Genomic DNA, 22056 nt, shown 5'->3' with positions numbered 1-22056 from the left:
GCTGCTCTTCGATGATGCACATGAAAGTCTGTGCATGCTGAAGGCCACCATACAGATGTTAGGGCTTCTGCTGGGACAAAAGCTATTTCTCTGCTCTGCCTCAAACCTAGGGACGCGGTTCCCCTCTGCCAAGATGTGCCTTAGAATAACAGACTATTGTCTGAATGCCACACTGAGCCTCTAAAAACACTTGTGGTTGGAGTGAATCCTGTCAATCATTAGAAACCAGCATGTTCTCATGACTGGCACATCCTGAGAACAGCTTTGAGAATGAAAATCACTGAAATATTTTCTAGAATAGTGATTGTATGGCCTTGCCAAGATGTGTGCTGCTTTCTCATAGAAGGCTGCCTGTTTCTAGCTTTATAGTTGATTCTTGAGGATATCTGTATTCCACTGCCCTTATCATTCAATCTGGTTTCGTCATTCTTTCTGCATTTCCTTTGCTCCTTTTCAGCATTTACAGGTCATTAATATATGCAGAGTGTTGTGCTAAGCACAAGGAGAATACAAACATGAATAAAACACGACCCCTGATCTCAAAGAGCTCACAGTCTATAGGGAGGACAGTCACAGTTAACTAACCATAAGAAAATACAAGATATCCTACTAAAGAGGCACCAGCAGGAGAAAGAGTCTCCTAGTGTTAGTCTCTTGCCAGTCACTATGTTCTCAATACCACAGCCATGGTCTTTCTTACCCTCTCACCTCCAGCACACACTACTCTGTTCATCTACTCTCTTCTTTGCACCACTACTCACACCTCTATTGCCATACCATCATAATAACCTACTGCAATCACTGGTTTACTAGTGTGTCTCCTTGCTAGACAGTTCTTTGAGGTAAGGGCTGTCTGTTATTTAACCCTATACCACCAGTGCCTTCCTAATACAGTACCTGGGTACGTGGTGGACACATTTGAATGACAGCTAACTGAATGAACAAAAGATATGGACTCACAAAGGAAGAATTAATTCTATGCGATGATTAGTAGGGTATTAAAGAAGGTTTCATAGATAAAATGTTTGAGCCAGATGATAGCAAGTTCCTTGGGAGCAAACACGTTTTACTTAACACAGTACTTGGCACAAAGCATCTACTATAACAGAGGATGGACGAATAAATGGATGGAGGAATGGTCAAATGAGCAAATATATGTGCATACTTTTAAGACTTTCTTATCTATGCAATACATACCAGATTCGAGAGAAATCCAGCAAATCTTCTATTTCTAATATGATTAGTCTCCTAAGGTTAAAATGTAGTTTGAGCTTAGAGTTTTGCTTATTACTCATTAATTTATGATTGACTAAAAAAAAAAAAATCAATGGATACAAGAAAATTCTATATATGTTTTAATTCTATTTTCTGCCCGTCATAATACAGACCACTTTAAGAGAGGGGCCTCTTCCTCAACTTTGCCTTTACTGACCTGGCACTAAGCCTTAATAGCTACTAACGTCTTACTAATACCTTTCATCCCCTGCCTTCAATCCTGGAGCCATCCTAGAAACCCTCCAGGAAAGAGGAGGCTGAGGGGGTGATGAGAAGTCAGGAGAGAGATCCAGGTTCTAGTCCTGCCCTGGCACTCGCGTGGCAGGTGATCCTGTACAAACCACCAGTGGATTCTCTTTTCCATTGCCTCTATGGGGCTCTGAGAAAGCCTGCAAACTGCTAGCAAGAAGACTTCAACGTCACCAAGAAGAGGCATTCACCAAATGTTAAAGAATGAGGACAACAATAAGACAACTGTTTCCTTGGTGAAGCCTGAGCAGCTCTGCCCTCTTCTACTGAAGGACTGAGAAGTTGCTCTTCATGTGTCCAAGTGTTAATGAGGCCCTTGGATTAATGTGGTTGAAGAGGGTCACTTTGTATCTTGAATCTACATATATGGCTAGAAAGAACCACAGGTGAATTAATTAGGACTGGATTTAGGAGATTAGCAACACTCACTTCTCATAGATTAAGGTCTAGAGGCCTAAAGCCACGACGGGGACAGGAGCTGTACCAACACAAGAGGAGGAAGATAGAAACCTTGCTCTTGGAGAGCCTGTGGTCTCATGGTGGAGTCAGATGTTATTAAAAAACAAAATGGATTTTAGCTGAGTGTAATAAGCACTTAAAAATGAGGTTATGGTTCACAGAAAATGGAATAAATATAATACCTACACCCAGGGATTCAGGAAAGAAAAACGAGCCAGTTCTTTCACAGTGGCCACCATTTCTTATCCACATCTATTCATTCCCAGTGCCTAGCACACGGTAGGCACTAATATTTCTGGTCAAAGGAATGAACTCCCACACATACATGTATATAAATGAGAAACTCAAACATTTGGAAGTAAAATGCCTGAACCAGTATTTATCTTTACTCCACTCCTCGGGATGACAATCACTTCCACTCTGCTGGAACAATAGAAAGCTACCAGTGGCTCTTCCCACCAACACCTCTTGGGGCCACACTCCTGTGTCCTTCCCATCCCCGCATCCTAGCTCCTTCTCCCCACCCCAACGCACTACTTTTCTGAGCTTTTCAGTTGGCATTTACGTGAATTTTACACTCTGCTTTTGTTTTCCAGGGCCCCCAGCTCTCCATCACCATCATTTTGGGTGTAGATGTGTCTACAGTAAGGAATCACTTTGAGGAGTCAGGGCTGGAAGAGACGCTGGGAGAGCTTCTGCCCCCACTCAGGAGCCTCATCCTAAACACTTCTCTGTGGGCCTATGAAATGCCGCAAAAGCACCTGGAGCTCCTCTGCCCTTGCCAAGGCATTCGAAGGCAGGAGCACACGTACACATGGGAGAAGGGTACAAATGACGCGGACTCAAACTTGGGATGCTTAGGTTGGAATCTAGCTGGAACCCTGATGCCACAGTTTTCACTGTGCTGCTAATGCCAGGGTCATCGCTTCTTTCCATGGGCCTCAGCTCTGAATGATCTGAGAGTGGAATTTCACAAACTCTGAGGGGCAGGTAGACCACCGTGCCAAAGATCAGTCTCTCTATCCTCCTTCCACATGATTCAGTCTCACTTCACATTTCTTCCCATCACCTTCTTCCTTTCCTTGCTCCAAGGGGACAGGCCTATTGTGCCTTCATTCCTCTCTTCTCTCACGGCAGAGGAGACCCAGGGAGGCAGCGGGTGCCCTGACTCAGTAAACTGGTTCAGATCCTGCCTACCTTCCTAACTGTTTAGCCATGGACAAATAAGTCACTCAACCTCTCTGAAACCTATAAAATGAAGACAATTTACCACTTACCTCACAGGGTTCACAGTAAGGATTAAGTTAAATATGACAGCACATGTAAAAGCACCTAGCAGAGGGACTGCCACATATTAGGCCCTGGATAAAAACTACCTCCCTTCACCTGTTGCTGGACATACCATAGTTCTTACAGGTACCAAACCATCCAGAGGCCACAAAGGGGAAGAGAGAGATCATGGATCCCTCCTGGGCCCCTCATTTAGTATTTCTCTCTTCCTAGGGATAGGGGTAGGGTGGGAGAGACAGGATGACTCTAGTAAATGATTCATATAACTGAATGACCCACAACAAACAGAGGAATCAGGAGGCTCTCTCCTGGGGCTGCTGTTCAGAAGAGGTAGCACTGCTTATTGGCCCAACTCAGATGATCCCAAAAAGAAATTTCTTCCTTTTTTTCCATCACCTCTGATGGGACAGGAGACAGGACCAACTTGCCTGAGCCCTTCTCTCTCTGTCTTCCCATCTGTAAACACATCATCCACAACCTCTTCCTGCCCCCATAAAGGAAAGAGAAGAATTCTGTTTGGAAATAAACTGCCAGGGCCGAGTATATCATTTTCAATAAGGGTTTCAATGAGGAGATTAAATAAATGTTAGGAAAATACTACTTCTTCTCACACAGCACAATGAGAGCCTTACTGAACACTTTGCATCTTACCTTCACTTTTTCACCATTAATCTCCACTGTCTTAATCATAAAATCAACTCCAATTGTGGCTCCTTGACCTGGGGGGAAAAGACCCTACGGAAGAAATAATGGAAAATAACAATTAAGCCAATCTTTCAATTAAATGACATTCTCCTCCCTGTCTCCCATCAGTACCCATTGCCAGCCCCTTCTTTTGGCTGAGTTAACTAGGAGAAAAGAGAACTCTGTTTAGTGTCCTAGGAGCCCTGTTTAACTTAACTTTGCACGTATGTTTTGAGGGGAGGAGAGAGAAGCGAGGAAGGGGAGGGAGAAATGCTTGAAAGAAGAAGAAAGAAAGGGAAAGGGGGAGAAGGACAGAGAAGCTGAAGGGAGAGAACTGGGAAGGGGCAGGGGGATCTGATGTCAAAGAATGAAACAGAAAAATCAGACACAAGGATACAACCGAGGAGCACAAAGCCACAGGGATGAGATCAAGACTGTGAGAACGAGGACAAAACAGACAGGCGCTGTAAAAGAGGCAAAATCAAGGAAGATTAAAACTGGTTATCAGGCTAGGGCATAGACAGCCACGGGGTGGACAGCCAATATGAAAAAACAAATAAGCACTCAGTACGAGAAGTATGAATGAGACAGCGAAGCTTTTGAATTTCCCTCTGCCCTGAGGGTGACAACTATTTTCCTCAGTGCAATGGTACCATACATACATAATTTCATGAGATCAGGGTCAATGACACTGGGAAAATAATCAAGGAAAATAAAATCACTCAGGGAGAAAATATAGTAGAAATAGTGCTAAATCAGGAGGCAGTAGCCTTAGGATCTCTGTGTGATCTCAGGCAAACCAGTTCCCCTCTCTGGGCTCAAATTCAATAAATTTGAGGCTGACGCATTTCAAAACAAAAACCCAGCTTTACCTCAAACCGAAAGCTGAACTAGAAAGATAAGATTTTAGCAAAATTACATGTATAATGTAATTTACTGTTACATAATATTTCCTGTAAGCTTAGGGAGGGAATTGGAGGTAGTAGTTCTATCAAGAACGAACTCCTCACCTCGTTTCTCTTTCCACTTCACTTATATTCCAGAATTTCCAGAAATTAAAGTAAAAGAGACTCTATTAGCTCTAGCAGCTAAGACTGGGGCATCTTTAATTAAGTCCATTCCCTAGCAAGAGAGTTCTTTAATTAAAATTTGAACTTAAAAGACTGAGCTTCAAACCAATAAAAATGTTCCAGTGCACGTCTGCAAAAGATGTAAATATAAACATTCATAACTTTACTTACAAATATTGAATCAATTTTCTTCTATTTTGGTTTGGCTCAAACACAAGGCTGCCAAGCTTGAAGTTTATAGCTCCAGCTGTTTCTCAGTCTAACAAATGCCAAAAAATAAAACAAATCCTCCCCAATGTCTCCCCCATCATTTTGTTCCCCAACTCCTTAGGCCTCAAGAACAGCTGAATCCAATTCATTTTAACTGTCTATTAAATAACAAACAAACATAATCCTGTCTATGAAATATGAACTTTGGGGGCAGTTGAGGGACTGGGAGGGGTAAAAAGTAGACAAAAGAGAACAATAAGAGGTGGTGTGCTTATTGGTAAAAATCAGTGTTCAAAAACAAGCACTTTTACCTCTAATAACAAGGTTTGTTTTAAAAGAGAAAAGCCAGATTTCTATGGTCTCAGAGCTTAGAACATGCAGAAGATAAAAATGATCAGGCTGAAAACCAGGAGACCTAGGTTCTAATGCTAGCCTTGCCACTAACATGACACAAGAGGCTAACAAGTCATTTCATCCCTCACATCTGAGTTTTTCATGTGTGAAAGGAGAGTAGTGGGCAGAATAAGCTCTAAGGGATCTTTCAGTAATAAGACAAGGTCAAGGGCAACTTTTGACACAGGGACTGAAAACTTCTCTACATCTCTGCAGTCTTGTCCTCCTGCCAAAAGCAGAAAAGATGACTAACGTAAAGTGGAAGTAAAACCAGTTGGAGTTTCCAACATAACGCCATGGTGGTTGACTGAGCCCAGATGCCTGTTAGCTTGCTACTTTTGATTTCAACCAGGCCAAGGCTTAGTAAAAAGCACGTGCTCATTATCACGGGAAAAACCTTGGCATTTCCAAAGGTGCCCATGCCCTGAAGCTGTTTGTGTTATCCAATCTGCCTCTCCCGTTTTCCACAGAACCACAGACTGGCAGAGCTTGAAGGGGCCTTGGAGATCACCAGGCCCCTCATGTGCAGCAGAGAGGCAGGGAGCCCCTCCCTCATCACATGATCAGCCTCGGGCAGAGCCAGGACTAGGACCTGTGTCTCGGCTCTCGGGCCAGTGTTCTTTCCATGGCACCAGGTTGCCCTGCGCCTTAGAGAGAGGAGCTACTCTCAACTTTCCCAACTGGCACCTTATGAAAATGCATGATAATCCTGAAAAGGATGCCATTCATATTCTTCCAGGAAAACACAAAAGAAAAGTCAATTTCAGAATGATTTCCTACTCATTTCTATATAAAAACAGGTATATAATCGCTGGCAATAATTCTCAAAAGGGTAGCTCCAAAGAGAAATTGTTCTTAGATCATGCAAATTTCATTCCCATTTAACAGATCTAGAAAAATCAGCACATGTGGTTCTAAACGAAAATGATTCATTCCGTTTTCTGGGAGGACAGGAGAAGGCATACACAGGGAGTTCGACTGGTTTAATTTGTATTTGAGTTTTAAAAAAATTAATAGGTATAATTTGATGTCCAGATTCATTGGTTTCTACCTTTGGATTCCTATTAACTAATAATCTATTTCTTACCTAATAATGTATTTTTGATACTACACACTGAAAGCAAAACTACTTGCCCTTTTCATTAAAGGAAGCAACAAGAAGAATGGTGGGGGGGTGATCCACACAGCCATACTCCCTCGAGAAGGTTTAAAAAAGTCTAGTCTAGGCTGCAAAGCTGGAGCACTTTCAAAGGGCATGTTAAGAACTAGCAGCCAAGAGCCTAGCACTGGGACCCCTCACCCTCCCTATTAGGTTCCCCTAACCCCGCAGGCCAGACTGAGAAACCCAACCCTGGCCTTGTGAGTTCTCTTACCTGAGTGAATCGTCGGACTAGGCACGTCTTCCCCACACCAGCATTGCCAATTAAAACAATTTTAAACAGGAAATCATAATCTTCCATACTCATTTACACAGCTGCAAGGCAAACACAGGCAAGTGTGAGAGGGGCCTGGTCAGACTTGCCCACGGAGCTCACGCTGCACCAGCCCCGTCTCCTGGGAACAACGGGTCTGACTCATTTGAAGAGCAATTTAATGCTCCCCTCTGGTGACCCTGCCCGTGAAAGAGGAACACAGGTGTTTGGTCGCAGACAGACTTTATGCCTTCTCAGTTACGTCACGCCACAGAGAGTAAATGACAGAGATGTCCTTTCACCTGGTAACCTTTATTCTTCCAAGTAGTCAGGTCACAGGTCGCTCCTGTGATAAGATCTGTGTTCTTTTAGCATGGACAGGAGATTACAATCTATGTGCAGACAAGCTGGAAGGGCAGGGAAGCAGAGACAAAAGGGAGCCCTTCCAAAGTTTAAAGCAGATTACGTAATGACTGTGTATGCCTCTAGGAAGGAGGCCTAGGGACTGGGAGACTGCATGACTGGGAAGGGCCCTCTCAGTCTCCTGAAGGCCCTGGGGACCTTGGGGTCTTACCAGTGGGAGTTATCGCCATCTTTTCCTTCTACCAGCACCCCGTTCCTATGGACCTCCTGTCAGCCAAGCTGATGCTGCAGAGCCTCCCAGAGTGCCTGTCTTCTCACGCCTATGAGCTGTGGTATATCCTCTGCCTGGGATGCCCTCCCTCCCACCCTATCTGCGGCATGAAGTCAATCCTTGAAGGTTCAATGCAACCATTTCTTTCTCTCTGAATTTTTCGCTGATCTTCCCTATTTTTAAATAAAGTTAAATACTTTCATCATTTCTTTGTCCTAAAACTTCACTTGCTGTGTATAATTATTTGTTCCAATGTCTGCCTCATCCTTGAAGGAAGGGATTACCTCTTTCAGCTCTCTTCTCCTAGCCCATGAGACAGATTTACACCTAGTAAATCTCTACAGAATTAAAGAATTAACGGACATATTGCTTAAGTGTAGGCCTTAGTTTCTCCAACTTGTGCTAAAAAGAATACTACATGTTCATTTACTTCAGAGGACTCTTGTGAAGATTTAAAAAAAAAATCTTGGGGCTGGCTGGATGGCATAGTGGTTAAGTTCGTGTACTCCACTTCGGTATCCTGAGGTTCGTGGGTTCAGATTTTGGGCGCAGACCTACACCACTCATCAAGCCACACTGTGGCGGTGACCCACATACAAATAAATAGAAGAAGATTGGCACGGATGTTAGCTCAGAGCCAATATTCCTTACCAAAAAAAAACTATACAAAAGAGCCTTGGTATCCATAAAGCCCTACCCTGGTGAAAACAATTGGTAATCTATTGAGTCCCTAATATAGTACTGTGCTAATCACTGTAGGAAGTACACAGTTGAGACAGTCTCTGCCCTTGAGACCAATAAAGTTAAATACAATTCAAACCAGCAAAGGAATTCATTTCATAAGGTGTAGGCAAAACAAGCCCAGTGGACTCCAGAGGAAGAGGAAAAGGATGCTCAGGGACTCCATGAAGGGAAGGATGCTTGGGAGAAGCAGAGAAGCCTCGGGGTCACCCCTACCAGTGAACTGAAGCTCAAGTGACTGCAGGGCTGCAGGCCAGAAGGAGAGCCCTCTGCACTGAGACCCGGCAAGTAGCTCAGGGAGTAGATTCCCTTCTACGAAGGTGATGCAAAGGTGATTTCTAGGTGGATTTCAAGTGGTCCTTGGAAAGATGACTGACAACCAAGCCAACAAGCAGGTGGCAGCTCATGGGGTTCTGTCTCAGTTCATGGGACCGTGAAGGGAAAACATTTCTCTGTCAAGAATCTGGGTCCATAAGCAGTCATTGAACTTGCTATATGCCAGACACTATACTGGGCACTTTATGTATATTCCCATTTGTTTTTACAAGTCTATGAGCTGGTATTTATTAATATGCTACCTATTTTACAGGTAAGTAAACTGAGGGTAGTCCAAAGTCATAAAGCTAACAGCCAGACTTCAAGTTCAGAAGGCATACAGTATCATCAATAGAACTCTAGCTTTGGAGCTAGAGAGACCTAGGTTCAAATCCTGACTCTACTATCTTCTAAGTCTGTGCCTTTGGGTAAGTGACAATTTTTCAGAGCCTAAACAAAATGGGTCTAATAACACCTATATCACAGAGTTGTGATGCTTGAAGGAATTAATGGAAACCCCAAGGATAATACCTGGCTCTTAGTCATTCGAATTCCTCAACGTGACTCACAAGTTTTCCATGGTCTGATTTCTGACTTCATTGCTAGTTCCATGTCTCACCACTCTCCTCACATCCCATGCTCTGGACTCACTGGATCTCCTCAGTTCCTTAAATACCACAGGACTGCTTTTCTCTTCAGACTTTCACGTATACTGTTTCTTCTTGCCCAGAACACAGAACATAACCTCCCCTTACTGCCCCTCGCCGAGCTAACTTTTATTCCTCCTTTCAATTTCACTCGAACATCACTCTCTCTAGTATGCTTCTCTGACCTGAGACGAGGCTGGGGCTCCCTGCTGTGCACTTCCACAATACTCTCCGCTGCCCTGTAGTAATACTCACTGTGCTTTACTCTACTTAATTCTTTATACCTGTCTCACATTCCAAGTCCATCCCTCAGCACCTCTACCCTACACTCACACTCATACACACACATACACGACTGTGAGCAACATGAGAGCAGTGAGTGTCTGTCTGGTTGAGTCCTGATCCCAACCCCTCTCCATCATCGTTATTGTCATTGTCATCATCATCACCATCATCATCTCGCTCTATATTATTAATTCATTTCATCCTCACATCACTCCTATTGGTGGACACTATTAGCATTCTAACTTGACAGATGGGGATCCTGAGGCACAGGAGATGTTAAATAAGAAGATGTTAAGGTCCCACTTACCAGTGAGTTCCACTTAACCAGTAGAGCTGAAATTCCAGCTCCCATGTCCTGGAACCACTACCCTGTAGTGCCCTTCACAATGCCTGGCTCATAGTAGGAGCTAAAGAAAGATCTGATGAATTGAATGGTGAAGTGCAAACACTCAATAAATGTGATTTCCTTTTCCTCTTCCCTTCTGGCTTCAAATCCAAAACTCTTTCTACCCCACTATAGTAGTTTAAATAAGAATCAAGGTCAGACTCCAGGAAAAAACTCAGGGACATGGTATGTTAACTAAAACTCAATAAAGCTGTTAAAAGCAAAAAGAAAATACAAGTCAAGGATAGGCACAAGGAGAACAGGAAGATGGGAGGCCCTGCAGACCACACACGGACAACTCGCTGCTTTCAAGAGCCAATGAGCAGAGAACACAGGACTTGGCTCCATTCTGTTTCTGTGCTTAAACTGTTTGCCACACATGTATTTCTCCATCTTTGGCAAAGGTTAAAGAAACAAAGCAGAGAATCCAGAGGAGAATGTCCAAAAATAAAGACCTGAGAAACAAGGCTCCTAAGAGAAGGTTAACAGGGCCCAAATTATGCACCTTCAGGAAAAGAAGGCAAGAAAGTCACTTGGTGAGTGTCAATGCTCATAGTCAAGACTCATGTGGTTACCACCTGGAAAGAGCCACAGAGTAAACGTGAAAGCCGTTCTCCTTTCTATAAGAAATTATAATGCTAATGCTCTGTTGAATGTTTTTTAAATGAACATCTGGAAAAAACGTGTTTGTTCTCTTTAAAAATGCAGGCTGTCTGTGGCAGGGCTGGACTTAACGTGCAGGTTACCTGCTGTGGTTACTGTTCTGTTTCTAATAGAAAACACACTGGTGAATGAAAAGCTCACAGGATTCTCTGGAAACTACTCTGAGGAAGCCCTTCTGTTTGGTAGGTAACAGCTCAGGCACCACCAATCACAAGGTGATGAGACAGCATCCCAGGAGGGGGAACCCTTTCAGAGGCGGTTAGTTATTCTCAGCCCTAAATCGACAAGAAAACTCATACTTTGGGGAACAAACATGTTGCAAGATACGCTAGCGGCCAAGCACTACTCTAGGGATTTGAGGGTCTATTATTGTCAATAATAATAATAGTTGACACTTACTCAACACTTATTATGTGCCAGGTACCCTTCTATATGTATTCACTCAATTAATCCTCACAACAACCCTGTGAGGTAGGTACTATCATTATCATCCCTAACTTACTGAAGAGGAAACTGAGGCAGGAGGGGTTATGCTAAAGTCACACAGCTAGTCAGTCTTAGGACAAGGATTCAAATCCAGATCCATTTGACTCCTTCTGAAATAGGGTGCTGCCGTCCCCTGCCTCATGCTATACCTGTTACGAGGTTTCAGAGGCTCAGCTGAATGGAATCCCAGGCCCCTTTGAACCACAGTGTTCCAGAATCTCCCTGCTCTGGGAGCAGCACACCCACATTGATAGGGCCACACACAGATTCCAGATCATACAAACCCTGCTCCTCTCTGCGCCCTCAGAGCCCAGGTCTCTTTTAGGAACTGGACCTACCAGACTTTTCCCTCGCATACCTCTCCCACAATTCAGTCATCGTTCATCCATGTAACTTAAGTACCGGGCACAGAGGATATAAATAGGAACACTACTTGGATAAACAAGCAAAACCCCAAATATCATAATCACCACAAAAGCTCTAAATAAATGGATGTATATATGAGACTCAACAAGGGAAAAATAGACGAGAAAAAGAAAAATGATTTTTAAAACGACACAGGAAACAAGACATACTATGAAAAGCTTAAAAAGAAAAAAACATTCTAAGCAATGTGATTTTGGCAACACAAATCATTTATCAAAGTGACTTTTCTTTTAAAAAAAAAAAAGCCAACTGTATTCACTGTTGTACATCAGTACATTTTTCTCCTTGCCCTTTGGGCTCAGTGTAACAGATAAAGTCAAGGTTTCCAGTGAACAGACGCCAGATCTCCACCCCACCGTCCTGCCTTCTGACCCTCAGCCCCCGCTCAAGAAAATGATACTTTGGCAACTCGTCCTTGTTCAAAATCCACGTATCTCATTCAGGTCCTCTTCCCTTTTGGGGTCCGAACCTCGGTCTATAAACCGAGGGAGCTGGGTAAACAGGCGCCTGGCCCCTGCTCAGGACAGTGTGTGCTGCCATTCTCTCAAACCAAAGAGACAGCACGCGCCGGAAATCAAGAGACCTGGGTCTGCCAAAGAGCTGTGTAAAGTTTCCTTATCCATAAGATGGGGATGACAGACCCTGTATCACTGAGTTGCTAGAGAGGCAACTTTAAAAAATATAATAATCAAATGTTTTCTTAACCCTTTTGACAAGAGTCATATATATTGAATGCAGAAAATACAGCCAAACAAAAAGGAAGAGAAAATCGCCTATTATCTCTTCCCTACCCACACCCACTCCTGGAGATAATTATGGTTAACATTTTGGTATACATCTTTCTAGTTTTTTTGTTTATATACACCCACATCTATGTGCATATTTTATAAATTTTTAAAACAAAAATATAACCATAATATTATACAAAGGTTTTTTGTTTCCTACAGAGTGGTATTTTCCCAAAACCCAAAATCAGAACTCATGATCTACAAACAGAACTGATTCCCAAAGACCCCCAGCATTCAGCCAACGTTTGTCCAACGATACTAAACACTCAGGAAGGGGGAAGGGGGGAAGAGCTTCACGGGGACATAACTCTGAGAAATACTAAATACAATAACTCAATCTTGGAGATGTCAAAGGTACTGAAAATCCCCATAATAAAGAAAACTGGCTAACCGTGTTTAATCCTGGATTTCTCAAACATGATTTCAGCTGAGAATTCTGTTCCAATACCTTTTAATATCGCTCGCTACTTAGGCTCCATGAAACATCAGTATAGCAAATGCCATTTTATAGTATTTCAAATCAGGGCTGCCCAGGTAGGGTTGTTAGACAAAAGAAAGAAAGAGAAAAAGAGAGAGAAGGAAGAAGGGAGGGAAGGAGGAAAGAAAAAAGAGGACATCCAGTTAAATTTCAATTTCAGATAGCAACAAATAAATTTTAACATAAGTTTATTCCAAATATTGTACAGGACATACGAATAATTCTTTAGTACATGAGTACAACCCAAATGTTGCATGGGACATATTATACTAAAAAATTATTAGTTGTTTATGTGAAATTCAAATTTAACTGGGCAGCTTATATTTTATCTGGCAACCCTACTCAGAGAAAAATTAAGTAGTCAGGTCTAATAGGAACAGAGGTCCTAAGAACAAGACCAGGCCCACCCAGAAGCCGTGGAGGGAGAAGAGCAGGGCATGAGAAACAAGATATGCCTGATGAATCCAAAACAACCAAACAGAGGAACACAAAAGGAGAACAAGTAACATTTGAAGAAGGCATTACTGAGCTGGGGTTCTTTAGAATTTGGGCCAGACTCCAGAGACTGGGTTCAGACTGACATAATGGGCTCTGCAGGTGAGTCTTTCCCTCCTGGACGACCCCAGGGTAATGGGGACCTTCCTCCAAGCACCTCTCCACGTGTGCATCTGCCTGGTGAAGGGGGCTGTGCTCCACATGTCAGTTGCCCCTACTGACCTTAAGGACAAGGACCATGCTTCAACAAGACACTCATGTCTGCATATCCCACTGCTGTGTTCAAGATGTATACATTGAACTGAAAGCACTTGATCCCACTGTCACTCTAACAAGGTTCTGTCTCGGGAAGCTCGTTATCGCTTAATTACCAGAAGGCAATTACGAAACATTACTGTCATCAACGGCTGCAAGCTCACTTGCTATACATCAGCTGCTAATTTCACGTTACTGCAAGTTAATTATTCTTCCTGGCCAGAGATGTCAAACACCCACCTGTGCCGTGGCTGCTCCTCATTCACTGGGCCATAAGCTCCAGCATTTTTATATGGCTCTTTACAGTTTACAAAATACTTTCATAGAAGTGATCTAATCTGGACCTGCCACCAGTCTCATGAGCTAGTTCTCATCATTCATTATGCAGATGAGGAAAACTGAGGGTTTAAGTCATGACGTGATTCACCATAAGTCACACACTAGTGTGTTGCAAGGTGACCTCTGTATCCTAGCCACCTAGAACTTCTTCCCTTTGCTGAACAAAGGGAATGTTTTCCCAGGTTCCTGGGTATCTGGACCATAATTTGAACACTTACTATGTGCCCGGAATTGTGCTAAATGTTTTCCATATATAATTTTTTTCTAAGATTTTATTTTTTTCCTTTTTCTCCCCAAAGCTCCCCGGTACATAGCTGTGTATTTTTAGTTGTGAGTCCTTCTAGTTGTGGCATGTGGGATGCCGCCTCAGCATGGCCTGATGAGCAGTGCCATGTCCGCATGCAGGATCCGTCCGAACCAGCAAAACCCTGAGCCGCTGCAGCGGAGCGCGCAAACTTAACCACTCAGCCACGGGGCCAGCCCCTCCATATATAATCTTATTTAACTTTTTCAACAGCCTCATTAGGTAAGTATTACTATTCCCATTATACAGATAAGGAAGTTGAGGTTCAGAGAGGTTAATTAATTTGTTCAAAATTACACAGCTAATGAGTAGAAGTGCCGGAATCAAAACCCATGTCTTTCTGGGAAAAAATTAAGTTGGAACTCTATCTCACTCGTTATACTAAAATAAATTCCACATGGATTAAAGATTTGGATTTTTAAAAATAAAAGCATAAAAGTACTAGAAGACAGCACGATACGTATGAAAGCTTAAAGTAGGGAAAGGCTTTCTAAGAATTACTCAAAATCAAGGCCATAAAATAAAGAGATTGATGAATTTGACTAATTTAATTTTTTAAAAATTCTGCGTGGCACGTTATTCACAATAACCAAGACATGGAAGCAACCCAAGTGCCCATCAACCGATGATTGGATAAAGAAAATGTGATGTATATATATATATATATATATATATATATATATATATGGTATATATATGTGGTATATATAAATATATATATATATATAATGGAATACTACTCAGCCATAAAAAAGGACAAAATCATCCCATTCACAATAACACGGATGGACCTTGAGTGTATTATGTTAAACAAAATAAGCCAGACAGAGAAGGACACACTGTATAATTTCACTCATATGTGGAAGAAACACACAGGCAAAGAGAACACTTCAGTGGTTACCAAGGGGAAGGAGTCTAGGGAGTGGGCACAGAGGGTGAAGGGGAGCACTCACATGGTAACAGACAAGAAATAATGTACAACTGAAATTTCACAATGTTGTAAACTATTATGAACTCAATAAAAAAAATTCTGCATGGCAAAACAATAAAAGATGAACTAATTAAAATATCTGAAATACATATGACTAAGGACTAATTTCCTTAAATGTGTAAAGACTTCCTGCAAATCAATAAGAAAAAGAGAATAACCCAATAGAAAAAAACGGGCAAAGGACATAAGCAGATAGTTTACAAGAAAGAAAATAAAAATGGCACTTAAATATTTTTTAAACGATCAGCCTCACTCATAAGAGTAAATTCAAAACTCTAATGAATTTACAATTGTAATTTTAAGTATCAATAAATTTTTTTTTGAGGAAGATTAGCCCTGAGCTAACTACTGCCAATCCTCCTCTTTCTGCTGAGGAAGATTGGCCCTGAGCTAACATCCATGCCCATCTTCCTCTACTTTATATGTGGGATGCCTACTACAGCATGGCTTTTGCCAAGCAGTGCCATTTCCACACCCAGGATCCAAATTGGCAAACCCTGGGCCACTGAGAAGCAGAACGTGCTATCTTAACTGCTGCGCCACCGGGCCGGCCCCTAAATAATTTTTTTTTAAAGATTGGCACCTGAGCTAACAACTGTTGCCAATCTTCTTTTTTGTTTTTTCTGCTTTTTCTTCCCAAACCCCCCCAGTACATAGTTGCATATTTTGGTTGTGGGTCCTTCTACTTGTGGTATGTGGGACGCCGCCTCAGCATGGCCTCATGAGCGGTGCCATGTCCATGCCCAGGATCCGAACCGGCTAAATCCTGGGCCGCCAAAGCAGAGCATGTAAACTTAACCACTCGGCCATGGGGCTGGCCCCAAGTATAAACAATTTATAATGAAAACTATAATGACTTTATAATCAGAGGCCATTTTCCATCTCACGTTGGCAAAGTTCACTTCGCATTGGAGAGGGTATAGAGAAGTGGGGTACTGATATACCACTGGTGGGAGGTAAATCAACACAACCTCTATGGAGGGCAGTATTCATTTAGAACTAAAAAGACTATGACACACCCTCTGACCCAGCAATTCCACTTCTAGGAATCCATCCTACACTTATACCGATACATGTGTACAAAGACACATGGAGGAGGGTATTCATTACAACAATGTTTGTAATAGCAAATAGAAAAATAACCTAAAAGTCCATCAGCAGGAGAATGGTTGTAGAGATTATGGAACCTCTAGATCAATGCATGCTGCAGCCTGCTATGGACACCTGCAAGATGCATTAAGTGAAAGAAGCGAGTTGCGCATAGTACATAAAGGGAAGCATATCATTATTTATCTGTTTATGCATAAAATATCTCTGGAAGAGTACAAAAGAAAACTGACAACAGTGTTTGCTTCTGGGGAGGCTGTACTATCTAGCTCTTTCTAGGGAAGAAAATAACCTCTAACTCTTAACAAATTATACTCTGCCCTTCCATTCAGTCTATAGTAGTGCTTGAAAAGCAAGACAGTTTTCCTGGGGCTGGCCCGGTGGCACAGAGGTTAAGTTTGCACGTTCTGCTTCTCAGCGGCCCAGGGTTCGCTGGTTCGGATCCCGGGTGCGTACATGGCACCGCTTGGCAAAAGCCATGCTGGGGTAGGCGTCCCACGTATAAAGTAAAGGAAGATGGGCATGGATGTTAACTCAGGGCCAGTCTCCCTCAGCAAAAAGAGGAGGATTGCCAGTAGTTAGCTCAGGGCTAATCTTTCTCAAAAAAAAAAAAAGACAGTTTTCCTAATATAGTGAGAGGCCCTTTTAAAAAAAATCTGTTTGCAGTGCTCTATTTCTACCTTTTTGTTTTTCTCTGTTACTCTGCTGCACCCCTGCACAAGGCAGGTAAGGAATGCCCCACCCAGACTCTGGGGTTGCTTTATCCAGTTTACTGTGTATACCAGTGCTTCTCTGTTAAACCACGTCTCAGCACAACGAGTCCCCTACATGGTGGATTCATTCTTTCATTCTTTCATACCGACTTCCCTCAAACCAAGTATCCATTGTATGACAGCCAAAACCAAGAGGTAGAACAATAGTTTATTTGTGTCACTAATGAAAACCAAACTCTTGCACATCTGTATCACGTATTACCACTCAGAAATCACTCTCACTGCACTCTGACACAGAATCTTCCTGAAGCAGGAGGAGCCATCTTTTTTCTCCCCATTTTACAGAGATGGGATTTGAAATCAAGAGAGTGACTTACCTCAGGCCACAGAGCATTCAAGCAACAGAGCCAGAAGGGCGTACACAGGTCCCCTGACTCTAAGTCAGAGCTGCTGCCAGGATAAATGAGGTCTGCAAAAATAAATCCCTACTGGGCAAGGCCATGGGCATAACCACCAGGGGAGGCTGGCATGGACCCATCGATGAGAGGGAACTCAAAAGCAGCCCTTGGGAATATTTTTTAAAACATGGAGAAGATAAAGACAAAAATGAGAATAAAAACTAAAGTAGGCCTGAGATTGCCAGAATACTATTTTCAAAAATAAAAAAGAAAGGCAATAAAAAAAATTATTATTTTATTCTTTACATTTATTGTCTTTTATATTTTCCTCTTTCCCAGAAATACACAACAGATTTGAGGTACCAGACGTAAGGAAAATGAAAATCCAAGAAACAGCATTTCATCAGCATCAACCAAAGCAAATGTCTGAATTATCTTGTTGAAGTCATAGTGCTCTGTCACTTTCCACAGTGAGAAGGCGTCATTCACTAAGCACAGATTTGGTTTTCCACAGAGAGGTGAGAGGAGAAGGAAGGCCCACTGCTGGGACCCACGGGGGGGGGGGGGGGGCCCCCATTCAGACAGCTCCCCAGGCAGACCTAATTTGTTTTGTACCACAGCACCTGGGCGCAGGTGCGTGACAAAAAGTCTTGAATGTGCCTGGAAATACTGGCGCCTTGCTTCCCGGGAGAAAAGAAAGATAACCTTCCCACTCATTAATCCCTTTCTGAGATGGGGAGCTTCTGTCTGTTAAACATGTTTGTTGAACTGATCTAAAAAAAGGCCTTCCCAGACCCAACCTGCTGTTTCCGTCTTCTGCACAAGCAGGTCAGGCTCCCTCTGTTGTCCTCCTCCAATTATAATCAACAATACCACTCCCAAGGAGTTTGGGAGGGGCCGTATTTGTCCCACTGCCTACCCCGTTGTTTTCACTAAATCAGAGAATGTGTCTAATCTTTCCTCTGCAGAGGCTTTCCTGCGCCTGTTTGGCTGGACCGGAAGTGCCTCCTTATCCGCATCTTCAGTCTCCTCCCCCAGGCTGAGCACACAATGCAGCCTGGCCTGGCAGCCAGAGGTCAGGCTGCAGCCCACAAGTGGACTCAAGTGGTTCCCTCTGCCTTAGGGACCCAAGACCTACCAAACACAGAGGTATCTCCTTCCATGCTGGAAGACCGTCAATCCAGCCTGGACCCTTCCCTCAGCTGTTTAAACAGATTCCCTCCTCACTGGAAGCAGGAGAAAAGTAAAAGGGAAACAAGTGACCACGTGCTCTGAGACTCAAATGGAGGAGAATAAAACGTAGGAATTCTCCTACATCTGTCTCCCTAGTTTGTGCCAGGTCCTGTGTCACTCAAGAGAATGACTATTTGTCTACAGCCTTGGTGCTCTACACACACCAGCCCATTTCATCCTTGAAACAGCTCTGTTGGGCAGGATTGCTTGGTTACCACCACTGTCAACAAGTTTTTTCATCTACACAGCACCTCAAGTTTGTTTTCCTGTAAATTATCTTATCTGCATCCTGACAAATTCCTGTGTGGAAGATAGGGTAGAAATCTCCTTCAACATGGTCCCCCAACACACATATACAAAGCATGCCATAAGCCATCTGTCACCAAGGTCTGCAGATTTTCTGTCAGAAATGCAGCTTGCATTTTCCCTCTGCTCCATCTTTGTCCCCACCCACCAACCTGGCTCACGCCCTCATCAGCTCTCACCCAGTCAGTCTACTACAGACTTCTAATCAGGTGACATATTAAGTGGCAAAACTTTCCTCAATAGCAAGTTTTCAATATTCATCAAAAGCCTTAACAATGTCCATATTCATTTACCTAGCAATTCTCCTTGCGGGAATTTTCCTAAGGAATGAGTCCAACATGTGCACAAAGATTTATTCACAAGAAAGTTCACTCTAGTATTACTTAGAATAGATCCCAAAATAGAGAGAGGAGTAAAGCCTTTATGCAATAATAGAGAAGAGGTTATACTTTCATAGAGCCACATGATGTAACATTATGAAATATATACTTGGAAGGAAAAATATTTTTTAAGTGGATATTTTATTTCCTTCTTTATATATTTATATCTTTGCTAAATTTTCTTCAATAAAGATGACTGATTTAGGGGCCAGCCCTGTGGCCGAGTAGTTAAGTTTGTGCGCTCCACTTCAGTGGCCCAGGGTTTCACTGGTTCGGATCCTGGGCGCAGACATGGCACCGCTCATCAGGCCATGCTGAGGCGGCATTCCCTACATGGCACAACTAGAAGGACCCACAACTAAAATTATACAGCTATGTACTGGGGGGCTTTGTGGAGAAAAAGGAAAATTCAAATCTTAAAAAAAAAAGATGACTGATTTAAAAACAATACACTTTATCAAAATATCATGGAGGCTCAGTAGTGGTACCTCTGAGAAACATGAGACACGTACACACGTGCAGAGCTAGTGACCATCCACATTTAATCTGCTCTTCTAGAAAGCAGGATCTTACTTGGTACAAACCAAAAGCCATAACCGAGTTCAAACCTTTTATGCAGTGAGCTCACTGCTGGGAATTCACTTTAAGGAAAGAACTGGACAAATTCAAAATACAAAATGAACAAAAATGCTCATTACAGCTTATCTAAAAGAATTGGAAACAATCCAAATGTCCAACAAGGGATAGCTCAGTATGGAACATCAACACCATGGAATGTGGGGCAGCCATTAGAAATGCCAATAATGAAAACTATGTAGAAATATGAAATAATGTTGACAATAGGCTGTAAAATAAAAAGAATACACAGAGCTGCATTTGTCAGGACAGCAACTATGAAAAGTAAGCATGTATGTGAACAAGGGCATTCCAAAAGTAAGAACATATGCTGTGTTAGGATCATGGGATTACAGGGAGATTTTTATTTTTTAGGTTTTGTCTTTTTTTTTCCCACAAGTTTTTAACATTTTGCAGTACCACAGACATATTTTTTAAAACTTAGAAAACACAGAAAAGGGAAAAATAAATTAGCAAAAGGAACACAATCACTGTCAGCATTTTGATGTATCCTCCCTGTCTCTTTCTCCTTTGTACTGGGTGGTTTTGTTTTGTTCATTGTAATCATGTCAACATTTTCTTTAAAGTAGTTACAGGAGTCATGTCAGCAACTGGTGGAGTGAGCTGTTCCCTTTGTCTCTCTCCCTCTAAATTACAACTAAATGGACATTCGTTAACCACCAAAGGATACCCACACAGCACAACAGGATGCCTGAGCGACCCACGCAGCTATACATCTGAAGGTGGGTGGATTGGATCCCCGGAAAGCAGTGGAACTAGGTGAGCACACCCCCTATCCCCCGCGGCAGCAAGCCAAGTCTGGAGCCTCACACAGCAGCCGGCGTGACTCTAAGAGGAGACGGGGCAGCCCAACCTGCACGCAAATGCAATTGGACAGGTAGCCCAGCCTGTGGGAGCACCCACTGTGCTGCAGCGGCCCCACCAGTGGGACCACTCCCCACTAAGAGACCACACACCAAGTGCAGTGGCCAGAGCGACTATAAGAGGAGGTGGGGGCAGACAGGCAGACATGCAAACGCCTTCAGAGAAGTATCTGGGCTGTGGGAGTGCCCACCGTGCTGTGGCAGCCCTGCCAATTGAAATGCTCCCCACTGAGTGGCCATGGCTCAGCACCTGCGAAGGTGCCCCATCCACCAAGCACAACAGCTCAGCCAAACCACCAGCAAGCACAGTGCAGACCTGCACTTGGGCAACCCATCCACTGAGCACAGAAGCCATGCCTAGCGGCTGTGGCTAGCCTGCAGAAATGCAGAACAGCCATACATGCACAATTTCCAGCAGACGGCAGGATCAGAAACACAGCTCCTGCTTTCCCCCAGTGGTGGCAGTTGGAATCTGCAATCTGACACTACCACAAATGCGCTGGCAAAGGATGAGTTAATCAAACACCATGAAAAACTACAGTAATACTTCAGAGCAGAAGGAAAATGACAAGTCTCCAGAAACCAATCCTGAAGTCACAGAAATTTATAACCTAAATGACAGAGAATTTAAAATAGTGGTCATAAAGAAACTCAACGAGTTAAAGAAAACTCAGAAAGACAGTTTAATGAGCTCAGGAATAAAACTAATGAGCAGAGGGAATACTTCAGCAAAGAGATTGAAGCCCTTAAAAAAAAAAACTACAGAAATTCTAGACATGAAGAACACAATTAATGAGATAAAAAATAATCTAGAAACCATAAAAAGTAGAGCTTATATTATGGAGGACAGAATTAGTGAATAAGACGACAGGAATCTAGAAATGTTTCAGGTGGAGGAGGAGAAAGAACTAAGATTTTTTAAAAATGAAGAAATTCTTCGAGAAATATCCAACTCAATTAGGAAAAGGAACATAAGGATTACAGGTATTCCAGAGGGAGAAGCAAGGGAGAAAGGAGCAGAGAGCTTGCTCAAAGAAATAATAGCTGAGAACTTCCCAAACCTGGGGAACAAAGTAGACTTACAAATACATGAAGCCAATAGAACTTCTAATTACATCAATGCAAAAAGACCTTCTCCAAGGCATA

At 42.8% G+C, this 22056-nt stretch overlaps 1 protein-coding gene across 4 annotated transcripts in view; it reads right to left on the bottom strand.

Moving 5' to 3' along the window:
• RAB30 (RAB30, member RAS oncogene family) overlaps positions 1-22056 on the bottom strand; it is an 88652-nt gene that overhangs the window by 15689 nt on the left and 50907 nt on the right. For all 4 annotated transcript variants that reach the window (XM_008539020.2, XM_070623996.1, XM_070623995.1 and 1 more), the window contains 2 exons: positions 7004-7104; positions 3925-4008 (listed from right to left, as the gene is read on the bottom strand). In XM_008539020.2, coding sequence (XP_008537242.2) covers positions 3925-4008; positions 7004-7096 — 177 coding nt within the window. In that variant the 5' untranslated portion in view covers positions 7097-7104. The remainder of the gene's footprint in view (positions 1-3924; positions 4009-7003; positions 7105-22056) is intronic.

The sequence above is a fragment of the Equus przewalskii genome, chromosome 6 (genome assembly GCF_037783145.1).
Source record: "Equus przewalskii isolate Varuska chromosome 6, EquPr2, whole genome shotgun sequence".
NCBI classification, from domain to species: Eukaryota; Metazoa; Chordata; class Mammalia; order Perissodactyla; family Equidae; genus Equus; species Equus przewalskii.
The sequence above is the reverse complement of the archived record's forward strand: the minus strand, read 5'-3'. Positions and strand labels throughout refer to the sequence as shown.